The following is a 12,742-nucleotide window of genomic DNA, read 5'->3' on the forward strand; positions in this document are numbered from 1 at the left end:
TTGGTTGATAGCCCGTCGGCCCTGGTCGGCTCGTCGGCCATTAGGCCTAGCTGCAACCATCGTAGCTCTGGGATCGGGTTGCCATCATCGATGAATTTACCAGGCTTATTATCGGATTTTGAGTGCGGATCTGGGCGTCGCGCCGTACGAGGACACTCCACGCAAGCGCCGCGACGCGTGGGCCTCTGTCCGCTTCGACAGCCGCGGGCCTCTGTCCGCGGGCCTCTGTCCGCTTCGACAGCCGTGGAAGACTCGTCTCCCGCAACTCCGCCACCGGAGCCACCTCGGCGAGTAGGAGGTACAAACTGATGAGCGTTCCCGTCGGGCACGATATAAGCTTGGTCCCGTCGCCGCACTTCACTCGAACAGTGAAAAGTCTGTCACAGCACTAAACGAAAATAAGGGTTTCCCTGGCTCTTCTTACTGCTTTTAGTTGACCGGGACCGAGGGCGCACAAGTGAAAATACGATGCGCGTTGTCTGCTCGGATCACTTGTCGTCTGCTCGCGATGGTGCGTCGCGGACGCCGCTGGGAGGCGGGCATGAGCGACAAGGCGTTGTTTTCGCCCTTTTTGAACTTTACTTTGCAACTTTATAAGCTCCATAAAAATGACTTGTTAGAGAAATAATGACGGTTAACGTGTGATATACTTTATTTCGCTTCAAAATTCGTGGGACGGCTCTCGCCAGTCACGAAACCCAGAGAATGTGACGTATAGTGAAAGGGAGCGCCGTTATGCGCGCGCATTCGGCACCTCGCGGCGCCACCGTCGGAGGAGGTGTTTCCGAGTTGTCAAATTAAAATATGACGCGCTAATATTTTCAAACTCTTTCATTGTCCACTGGGTTTCCGGGACCACTAGCCTGTAAAAACCGCAAAAAAAAGTCGAAGCTCAAATACTGTTGGAGGGCCCCTTTAAGCGACTGACGTTGTTTAATTATTAATTTGTTATATTTATGTTAGGAAAGGCAATTTCGTAATTTAAAATATTTATTTCTTATATGATTTAAAATATTGCATGACGGAACGCATATAAGCAAGGTTTAAAATATTATAATTCAAGATCTTAAGCCTAATATTTTAGGAGGTATAAAGTGCGTGCGGGCATTGAAGTTTAATTATACGACTTTATTATTTACAACTAAGGAAAAAGTATTTTCATAAATACAAAACGTTAAAATAGTAAAGCTTGAATTCATTGATTAAATTTATTTCAAAATATTTAAAAACACCTTCTAGAGAGGGAGGCATAAAACTCTTGGATTTGGATACCTTGAGAAACCTGATCATCATGTAAAAATTCAAGAACTCTATTGAAGCTTTCCCTCAAATTTACGTTTACCCTCAACGGGGCATTGAAGGTCATTGTAAGGCTACAAAGAAGGTACTTTTTCAGCATAAATTATTTCTGCAGTTTTTTAAGCGGCGGCTTCTTATACGATGTTGCAATATTTTGATCTTTTTCTTTAGAAAACCATGAAGCGAGTGCTTATTGTCATCCTGATCGTGGGCGCCGCGGCATGCTCAGGTAAGTCAGAGCCATTCGCAAAACATAAGTTTATGTATTTTCTTATCTTTACTAGTTTATATTTATTTAGAAAATACACGACAGCTCTAAGCTACACTCTAAAAAAGCCCGTGCGTCTACTTTCCCGCACAACGCTCGGAGAGCCAATCACCACAATTTACGGAGGCAGCTCAGCGAATGCCGATGGGGAAACATGTTTAGACCAAAAAACGCAGTCCGAGTTGTGACATCAAGCAATGCAGGCGTTACGTTTAGCATTGCTTAATGTCACAACTCAGACTGCGTTTTTGGTCTAAACATATGCTTCCGCAACGTCATTCGCTGAGCTGCCTCCCTAAGCTGCGGTGATTGGCTGTACAAGTATTATGCGTGAAAGTAGACGCTAGGGCTTTTTTTCGAGTGTACAATAAAAATGCAACCTCAAATCGCTAATCGTCTACTGCATCAGAATACGTACGCTAAATTCTACCATCTAAATTCTCCTGAGATCAGTCTTGTTTTATTTTATGTGCGATATATTCACCGAGATTATTAAATGTGGTACAGCGGTAAAATTAGTCGTTTGAGAAAGTGGACCTTTTAGATTTAAAGTTCAGTTTATATCACCGTGACATCCTGTTGCAGCCACTTAAAATCCTGATGAACTTCATTTAGGAACGGCTACGCCAATAGTTTCTGGTCTGATATCTTCGATGCGGCCTGAAATAAACAAAAAATCTGCTTTAACTATCTCTTCCGGTTTACAGGATATAATCAAATGGGTCACTTTCCCTCATTCTCAAAAAGTTATTTCTTACAAACTGCTAGATTATCTTGGTATTAAAAAATCAGTTATGCTTAAATAAAACGTTTTCTCAAGTATTAAACAGGGAGGAAGCAACCCTGCCAGCAAACTGTACAGAAGTCTCTTTAAGGTGTGAGAGATGAGAATTTTAAAGCAGCACACTAATTGAGTGCAGTGTTTATCCACTAGAAGGTATTATTAGGAGAGGGCCAATGCATGCCGTACTTATATAGATTGTTAAATTTACAGCACTCTCCAAGGACAAAAATGGCGACCAGAAGTCAGACATCAATGGTAACAAGCAATTCATGAAAACTGACGAAGACGCCCAGATCTTAGGAGAGACCCTGATCAACGTTGCTGAAGCCATCAAAGAGGAGGCTCGCCACCCGACCTTGCGCGATGATCAGGCGAGGACCAGCTATACATCTTCCATTATATATAAAAAGAAATATATATATATATGTAAAATGTGGCGCAGGATGACGAAAAGTATATACGGCAGAAAACGCACTTGAGACGGTTATTGGGCTTTTAAAACATATTATTCATAAAGTTTGTTGACGTTTCGGCCTGAGACAAACCTTTTTCGAGTCTGGTTTTATTTGACGAAATATTGACAAACCTTGGTTACATCACGTGGCCCATGACGTGAAGGGATTATGGTAATTCTAAATAACCTGGCTCCTTCAAGAGCCCCACGATCGACTCGACACCGTTATCGCCACAAAAACCGATTATTTGGGGCCTAGCCCGAAGGATAAGCCCCCAGCGTATGCCTGTGCAGAAAAAGAAAAGAAAAAAAAACTGTCCAACATTAAAAAATCTGACTGAACGAAAATGGAGAGGCAGGCACAAAACTGCAGGCGCCAATTGCGCGAAAAAAATCGAAGCAAAAAAAAATAACAGCATTTGGGAAAACACGTTATCATCTGCCTTTTCTGTTACAAATATTATTAGAACGACCTCTATATAAAATAAATCGTGGATGGCTTATAGCCTGTGGAATGTGTACACTCAAGCTAATACAGAAGAATCGTGTATGTTCACCGCGTGAATGGAAGACATAATGCAGGGATGTTTATTGATCCCGGCTTTGAACTTGTGAATAAGGTACGATTCTTTTTGTTCGTGATCTCGGTTGATTTTGAACCGAGACTCTAAATATATAACTTGGAGCTTATCGAATGAATGTTTCGGATCGCTAACATGTTTTGAAACGGGGACTGTGGGGTTTGATTTTGCATGAAATCTGTGATTATTAAACCGCAAATGGAAAGGTGTCTCTGTCTGGCCCACGTACTGCGTGCCGCAAGTGCTGCACTGTAAAAGGTATACAACGTTACTGGTGTCGCAATTCAAGTTTTTATGAATTTTGTAGGTGAAGTTGCAGTTTGTACTTTTTATGGAGTTTCTCGGTGTTACGTGTGGGCAGACCCCACATCCCGACTTTCCGCATGGCCGACTCCCAGTGCTCTCAGTGGCAGTTATCTTGGACCAAACTAAGGAATCCTTAATGTTGCGCGAGCGTCTATACACCACACGGGAGACGGTGGTAGTAACTTTTGCGAGGCGTTCATTTTGTTGTAAAATATTGAAATGTTTCCTTCATATGCACGCTTAAAAAAAAGCTAGCAGTATTTACTAGGTAAGAGCTAGTAACCGCGTGTCACATATGTTACTAGATATCTATTAACCTCAGGTAGTAACGGAGAAGCTAGTAGCGGTTACTAGGTCAAGAAGCTGGTAACTAGCTGTTACTAGCCTCAAAGTAGAACCCCTCTACATTATTACCTCTAGCTAGTAACTCGGCTACCTCTCCACAAAAGGCCGGAAAAGAAACTAGTCACGTGATTTTCGGGGGAAAAAAAGATGTGTGGTTATGCCACTTACCACCAGTTGGCACGCGCAACAAAAATTAAAACTGGAGATGAGTAATCCAGGTGGCGCTAGTCATCGTCTAATTAAACGTACACAAAAAAGAAGCCGGTTATAGTTTATTTCAAGTCTTCCTAATATGCAAGTAGATGCATATCTTGCACAGCCACATTTTCAGCACTCAATTGACAGAATGCATTCAACACAGATCACACAGATATGACGAACAGAGGTGACATGCTTACTCTAATCGCTAACTTCCGTGACTGCCCATGAATATTTTATACTGACCATTTGAGTGCGCACACTTGTCGTCGTGTATTAGCACGTCAGTGAGTAATGTTGCAAATATAGTGCTCTTTTCGCATCAATATCCTTCCTCAAGAAAGTTTTTAAATGATTCAAGGCTTATATCTCTTAGTAGACAACAAAGTTAAACACGAAAATTGTATGCGACAGTCGATAAAACAACTTCTCACACCGGTCCTCAGCATCCATATCTTCGCTTCTCCGCATAGCAGCCGGCGAGCGAAAGACAAGCGACGGCGTCCCGCTGCGGAGTCACTATGTCAGTTGCGCGGAGAAGCAAACTGCATGAGAGTGACGGGAAAACGCGACCAAGGCGATGAGCAACGTTTCCTAGAAATAAAAAAAAAAAAAAACGAGCGACGCGACGGGCGACAGTGAGAAATCTCCGTAAAATGTTGTCAAGCGTCTATTATGAAAAAAAACATGTTTTAAAAAAATACAAGAATAAAATTTAAAAAATAAAACAGAATGGGCCTATCTTGTCTTCGGAAACGTTTTTAGCACGTGCTGTGTGGCTATACTCATCCCACTTAAAACGAAAATTTAAATAAAACGCTCACCACAGAATGCAAACGAGAGGAAAAGTAAGTAAGCCGCGTGCCCATCGCATCAACAGCGGCTGTTGCGCTCGCTGCAGCGCTGGCTTCCACGACGTGCTGGAACTCTGGAATGGAAGCTGCAATTGTTATAAAGTCAGCTCCAACCCCTTAAAGGGGTAGTGAAACAAAATTTTAGCGCCGATCTTGTTGCATAAATATGGGCTAGGGACAGGCACCACCTCGGAAATATAAATATTGCGCTGTAAAACACAGGAGAACTAATTTTAAACATAATTAAACGATTTCAAATTCTCATCTGGTGGATGGGGGGAAGTTCTCGTGACATCACTTGTGCCAAAATAGCAGCGCCGTTCTGCGGCAATACGGCGTGCCGGCAGAATTCGCCTAGGCCTGAACGCGTTCGCAAAGCCTTGGCGGAGAAAGCCAAAGCGTAGTTGGCCACAGTGATCTCGTTCTCGTTGCGGCTCTTTGCACGACACGGCCCGAGCATGCTTCTGGCACGGCCGGTATTAGTTGCTGCGAGTCGCGAGCTGCGAGCTGACGTTAAAAAGGATATGTTTGAACTACGAGGGTGTCAGCAAGAGCCACGCAAATGCCAAATACCTGTTCACACTCGGAGCGGACACGCGCGTTTGATCGAAGTGCTGGATTCGCTCTGTTAGACCGCGTTTCGGTAAGCGCTTCTGGACCGATCTTTTACGATTGCAACTCGATACTGACATGACACTCGGCAAAGAAAGGTTAGACCGACATCGCGTAGCTCCCACTAACTGCTATAGCTCGACACTGACGTAGCGTCGAGTCAGAATAAAAATGGCATACTAATAACAGAGTGTACATACCGAGTTGCCAAGGTAATCCGTATGGCGTTTATTTGAGCTCTATATCGCACAAAACAAGGAGATAGAATCAATGAGAGCCCCTTTTCGACGACAGCGTTCGTCACCGCTGTCTCGGAAAACAAGGAGATCGAGATGACAAGGGGAAAATATTGACCTCTGAAATTTAGTTCAGGGATCAAACTACTCATCCGGTAAGGGTCCAAAAAGGCCGCGCGGGCATATTCCATTCAGCAGACCAGCCGGTCATGGACAGACGGTCTTGGCCAAGGACCGCCGGAGCAACGGTGCGCCGAGTCGATGTTGCTGCTAGGCCTACTATATTCTGCCGAGCTCGCTCGGTCGGCAGAATCGTGACTGTTGTAGCTCTTCTCGTGTGTTTGTGGATCCTGCGTTCTTGATCGTCGTGGTCTGTTTTAAGTACTCCTTCCTTTTTTCTTGCTGGTTGAAGTCGGGACGCACGAGAAGAGCACGAAGAAAAATAAATGTCCGTTGGTGGCCGATACCAAGTAACTGAGCGACGCTGTCGGCCTTGTTGATTTGATCGTAAAAAGTGCGTAAGACAGCTTCGGAGCTGTCGTAGGATTCTGTCGTAACCTGCGCAAAGGTTACGACAATTTCGTTTCGAGAGCACGGGTTTTCTCTCAAATTTGTCGTACGCACTTTTTTCGTCGTGAATTCGCTTTGAGAATCCGGCCTCAGAGCTGGTTTTGTCAGTGCTGCCGTGGTTGCCGACTTGCCGCGGTCCCGTGGTGCAGCGTGCGTGCAGCCCTTGCACATCTCAAACGGCCACGTTGTCACAGGTCGTAAATCGTCGACGCGCCACCAAGTGGCAACGCTCGTAACCACAACATTCACGCCGTAGCATTTCCCGACCGACACAAGTGACGTCACGAATGCGCCCAATATCCCAAGACGCATCGCGCTCTCCGATGGCCGATTTTTGAGCGCGCGCCCAATCGGGCCCATCAGGGTGAAAAATATAGCCATCCGTTCAAAATACAAACGCGCGATTATGATTTATGAATATCATTGATCATATTGAACCTATTTCTGACCATAATAGGTGTATTTCAAGTTTCGCTTCAGTATCCCTTTAAACATGCCCCCCCCCCCCCCCCCCCCCCCCCATAAAATATTTGACGCTACGATTGCGTGTGGATACCTCCCCCTGCGATCCGAAACAGTTAGTGCGTCGCTAACGCTTGCCATCGGGTATGAAGCAGACGCCGCCATCTTGTCCGCGCGCTTGGGGTAGTAAATAGCTAGTAAAAAGGTAGTAACAGTGAGAAAAAGGAAGTAACTCCTCCATTTGCTAACTTTTTGCTGCCTGTCGCGCGTTTGAGGTAGTAAATCGTTAGTGAAAGCTAGTAACAGTCACAAAGAGGTAGTAACTGCTGCTGTTACTAGCTTTACTTTTTAACAGTGTGGCGGTGACATTCAGAGACTTATTGCTGAAGGTCAGCACGAGGCTGGCCTGTCGGCTTGTTTCCGCCTGGGGACCGCTGTCACCCAATAAGAGGTCGCGATCGAGGGCGCGCGCCTTACTAATTGCTTCCTTTATGATTTTTTTCTGGGTACGTTTTTTTTTTTTAAACCTTGCGTAGTTGATTAGCGTTGGAGTCAAAATCATCGTTATTAGAACATACATTTTTAAACCTGTGGGCGTGGCTGTACGGAATACTGGTTCGGCAAGGTCGAGGATGACAACCGTCAAAGTGCAAATATTTCTGGCTGTCCGTGGTCTTTCGATGCAGTTGAGTGACGAGAGTTGTGCCCTGAATTATTACTTTAACTTCTAAGAAATTAATGTCAGTTTTCGAGTAACTGTGTGAAGCGAAAAGAAAGGGTGCGCGGAGTTTAAATCTGCGATAAACTTGAGAAGCTCGTTTTCTGCGTGTGATCAGATGAAAAGTACGTCATCAATATACTGTCTGTAGAACATCGGTTGGAGCAGGCGCGATGCAAGAAAAGTTGATTCTAGGTCACCCATAAATACATTTGCAAAGTTCGGGGCAAAGTACCGCAATGGGCATTAAAATAGCCCCGAACTTTGCAAATATATTTATGGGTGGCCTAGAATCAACCTTTCTCGCATCCTGCCCGCTCCAACCGATGTTCTACAGAAGGGATATTGATGACGTGTTTTTTGTCTGGTTACAAGCAGAAAATGAGCCCCTCAAGTTTGTCGCAGATTTTTACTTCGCGCACCCTTTTATTCGCTTCACACACAGTTCCACGAAAATTGACGTTAATTTCTTAGACGTTAGAGTAATAATTAAGGACACAACTCTGGTCACTCAACTGTATAGAAAGCCCACGGACAGCCAGAAATATTTGCACTTTGACAGTTGTCATCCTCCACGTTGCCGAACCAGTATTCCGTACAGCCAGGCTCACAGCTTTAAACGTGTATGTTCTAATAACATGATTTTGACTCCGACGCTAATCAACTCCGTGAGGTTTAAAAAAAAAAAACGAAGTACCCAGAAAAAATCATAAATGACGCAAATAGTAAGGCGCGCGCCCTCGATCGCGACCTCATATTAGGTGACAGCGTTCCCCAGGCGGAAACAAGCCGACAGGCCAGCCTCGTGCTGACTCTTCAGCTATAAGTCTCAGGTCACCGCCATTGTAAGGAAACATTTTAATATTTTACAACAAAGTGAACGCCTCGCAAGAATTATTACCACCGTCTCCCGTGTGGTGTATAGACGCCCGCGCAACATTAAAGATTCCTTAGTTAGGTCCAAGATAACTGCCACCGAGAGCACTGGGAGTCGGCCATGCGGACAGTCGGGATGTGGGGTCTGCCCACACGTAACACCCGAGAAACTCCATAGAAAGTACAAACTCCAGCTTCATCTACAAAATTTATTTCAACTTGAATTGCGACACCAATAATGTTGTATACCTTTTACAGTGTAGCACTTGCGGCGCGCAGTACGTGGGCCAGACAGAGACACCTTTCCGATTGCGGTTTAACTATCACAGATCGCATGCAAAATCAAACCCCACATTCCCAGTTTCAAAACATGTTAAAGACCCAAAACACTCATTCGATAAGCTCCAGGTTACATATTTAGAGTCTGGTTTCAAAAGCAATCGAGATCGCGAACAAACAGAATCGTGCCTTATTCACGAAAGCCGTGATCAATAAATATCCCTGCATTAAGTCTTCCATTCACGCGGTGAACATATACGATCTTCCTGTATTAGCGTGAGCGTATACATTCCACAGGGTATAGGCCATCCACGATTCATTTTTTATAGAGGTCGGTCTAATAATATTTCTTTTTAACGGAAAAGACCGCTGATGACGTCCTGTCCCAAATGCTGATATTTTTTTTTTTTACCTTGATTTTTTTCGCACAATTGGCGCTTGTATTTTTGTGGTTTCCTCTCCGTTTTCGTTCAGTGAGATTTTCTAGTTTTGTACAGTTTCTTTTCTTTTTTTTTCTTTCTGGACAGGTTTACGCTGGGGCTTATCCTTCGGGCTAGGCCCCAAATAATCGGCTTTTGTGGCGATAACTGTGTCGAGTGAGCGCACATAAGGCTCCCTACATGGGGCTCTTCAAGGAGCCAGGTGTTTAGAATGAGCATAATCCGTTGACGTCATGGGCCACGTGATACAACCAAGGTGTGTCAATATTTCGTCAAATGCAACCAGTCTCGAAAAAGGTCTGTCTCAGGCCGAAACGTCGACGAACTTTACGAATAATATATCTTAAAAACTCCAACAATCGTCTAAAGTGCGTTTTCTGCCCGTATATATGTATATATATATATATATATATATATATAAATAAATTCAAAAGAGTCAGTCAAAACCTGTAGAGGTGTTTCCCTTGCACTGCCTTTTTACGTTATTTCAACTAATTTTTCCTGAAGTAGCTTCGAAGCCATTATTCAGGCTAATCTTCAAGGTCTTGAACTAAAACAATCAAGTAGTTCAGTACTCTAAATTTTGCTCAGATAATTTTGACTTTAAAAAAGCTTCTTACCCCCTTGATAATTTAACCTTTAGTATATATCCTTTACAAGTGTCGGGAGCATATACTGTTTTGTCTGTCAGAAACGTTTACAATACATTTCACGTAAAATTGTACTCAAGCAAACAAAATTGCGTCTGAACAGATTTAACTTATTTTCTATAATGTGCAACTAATGCAAATAATTAAAGAAAACCTTAAAACAACCTTTCACAAATAATTCGATTGATTGAGGCACAGTTGTAGCCCGGCCTGTGTAAATATCAAACAAATATATTTTCGTGCATTTCAGTTCTCCGAATGATTAAACTGCTGGATATAATGGGGCACCACAATACATATAAATATTGCTATAACTGTGCTATGCTGACGTGCATTTTTTATCTTCTTTCAAACAGTCTGTCGAGTACTTCTTCAAGAAACTTTTTCGCAAGAAGATTGTTAGGCAGATCGGCAAGGCCGGCGCGGAAATCGGCAAGAAATTTTTGGGGCAGAAAGCCCAAGAAGCCATCCAGCAGAAGATGAGGGAGCGTGGATACTACACTCTAGATGAGGGCGGAAACCACAGCAACTACCTTTTTGCAATCTCGGAAGAAGTCGAAAGGCTCGGCAAAGACTTAATCGCCAAACGTCCCGATCTCTACGATAACCCTGTTCAAAAGAAGCAAACGCCAGTTTATGAAAAAGAACAACCGTTTGTAAAGGACTACCGCAGAGGCTAGTATTCTATTCTCGCACCTCCAGAGATACTGATAATAAATTACTATGAAACCTGTGATGCTGACCTTGTTTTACTTTTTTTTATTTGTCTCGTACGAACAATATGTGACTCTATTACTGAGCGCCTGTTCATTTAATGATTGTATATCAGGTCTACGATTTAGCAAGCCGGTCTTCTGAAGGTGAATATAATTATTTTTTGCCACGCGCCAAGGCAAGACTGACTGTGATTGACTTGGGGGAGCTTCAAAAGCATCCGACGACGGTGCGCAAACTTCGTTTGCCTGCGGACGCATCCATGTGGACATCAATCAAATTTGTGAACAAGGTGGAAAAGTGTAAAAAGCGTGACTCCCTTGAACTTAAAAAAAAGAGGACGTGAGTGATTTTCCGCGAAACCAAAAATGCCGAATGGGATTTGTACCGACTCAAAAAGGCATCTGCCTCTCACACGGCGATTGGGAAACGGAAAAGCGTGTCTTCAACTTACTGCATAAACGGTAATTTAGTGCCTATATGGTGTCTCGCAAGTTAAGGAACACAAATATGTAACTTTGCAAACTACCTGGGCTAACGACAGCTTTTTCCGTAAGGGCCTTTGCGGGAACACAGGTGAAGGGGAGGGTTGTTGTGTAATATTATCGGCGTTTATATTTGCGTATTTTATTAACGCAGATACATTACGTTCGATGAAGTGTTGTTTGATGTCATAACAGTGGCTGTTTTCTCATTGTGCCAGTTCAGCTATTACTGTACTATGTAAGCATATAAACAAAGTAAAATATATTCAACCTATTTTATATAGTTCAAGGGTGTGCAAAAATAGTCCGCGCGTTTATAGGTGGAAACCATAATTTCCACACCACCACAAATATATTTTTACACTTCCACGTATCGCAAAAGATAGACACTAAGCCGCCCTATGAATGATTTCCTTGTGCACATTTTTCAATTGCGCTTCTCGCATGTCACACCGTGCTCCAGCGGTTGTTAGCATCAGAATATTATCCCGCCAAAGCTTGCAGCATGATGTCTGGCTCACCTTGCTCTTAGATTGCATGTGGCATTATTGTTAAAATTAAAGGTTTATTTTAGCCCTTCGTAACGTTCCTAACACATTTAAGGAGTTACTACGAACATATATAACAGAGAAAAAATCATGGTAAGGTATCTTCTGAAAACATCTGTTATTGTTGAGGCAGCCAGTAGCATTGTGGTGAAGCCGGCATATTTCAACCAAGAATTGATAGACAATCCTAAACGTAGCTCATTTAACTGGTTGCCTCCGAAATACATGACTAACATTACACCGAAAACGTGTATCCAGCATTTCTATCAGGCACGTAGCCAGGATTTTGATTCGAGGGGGGGGGGGGGGGGGGGGGGGGGGGTTGCCTGAACACGACAAAGTGCTCTATGAGGGGGAGGGGGAGAGCAGGCCCCAGCGAAAGGAAGGACTTCGGGGGGCCCAAGCCCCATGTCCCCCCCCCCCCCCTCCCCTCCCCTGGCTACGTGTCTGATATCTATACCTTACGGGCTGTCAAAAAAAAAGAAGTTAAGGCGATATATATATATATTTTTAAAGTCGACTTCAAAAATCTAAATTTGTAACAAATTTGGATCTAGATATGATCTATTTCATAAACAAAACCAAGACAATAATTCCACCTCCAAATAGCTGACCATCATAGATTTTCACTGACGCTCATTTTATGTCATTATCTTCGACGGTTCGCTTACTGAAGCAAATCAAACTGGAGACAAAGTTGCTCACCTTAGCGAGTTCACTATATTATACGAAAATACCGGTAAAACAAAAAAAAAAATCATAATTCTATCGATCAAAATGGCCAGTAACGTTCCCTGCGATGTGAAAATATCTTAGTCGCCCAGGTGCCGCCAATAAAACAACGTCGAAATATTAGAAAAAATCAAATTCAATTTGACACGCATCACCTTCTGGTACGTCGGATTTCATTTCTCCGTTAAACTGATTTGTTTTAATTTTTTTTAAACAGTGATTTTTTTTGTTTCAACTATAAAGATATAACGTACATTTTTTTAAGTATCTGAATAATTACCTTCCCATAATAATTACATTCCAAAAGAAATGGGAAGGTTGTCTCAATTTT

General features: G+C 43.2%; 1 protein-coding gene across 1 annotated transcript; it reads left to right on the plus strand.

Moving 5' to 3' along the window:
* The first annotated feature begins 1,470 nt into the window (after nt 1-1,470).
* LOC8026272 lies at nt 1,471-10,668 on the plus strand. The gene is made up of 3 exons (XM_029989027.2): nt 1,471-1,528; nt 2,562-2,722; nt 10,289-10,668. Exons 1-3 carry the CDS (start codon nt 1,477-1,479, stop codon nt 10,610-10,612), a joined length of 537 nt encoding a protein of 178 aa, XP_029844887.2. The 5' UTR covers nt 1,471-1,476; the 3' UTR covers nt 10,613-10,668.
* The last annotated feature ends 2,074 nt before the right edge of the window (nt 10,669-12,742 follow it).

This window comes from Ixodes scapularis, unplaced genomic scaffold (assembly GCF_016920785.2).
Source record: "Ixodes scapularis isolate PalLabHiFi unplaced genomic scaffold, ASM1692078v2 PGA_scaffold5__190_contigs__length_132052651, whole genome shotgun sequence".
Lineage (NCBI taxonomy): Eukaryota > Metazoa > Arthropoda > Arachnida > Ixodida > Ixodidae > Ixodes > Ixodes scapularis.

Coding starts and splice junctions, on each gene's coding strand:
- LOC8026272 (XM_029989027.2), top strand. CDS start 1,477: ATGAAGCGAGTGCTTATTGTCATCCTGATCGTGGGCGCCGCGGCATGC. Junction 1,529..2,561: donor GGGCGCCGCGGCATGCTCAG/GTAAGTCAGAGC, acceptor TTAAATTTACAG/CACTCTCCAAGGACAAAAAT. Junction 2,723..10,288: donor CGACCTTGCGCGATGATCAG/GCGAGGACCAGC, acceptor TCTTTCAAACAG/TCTGTCGAGTACTTCTTCAA.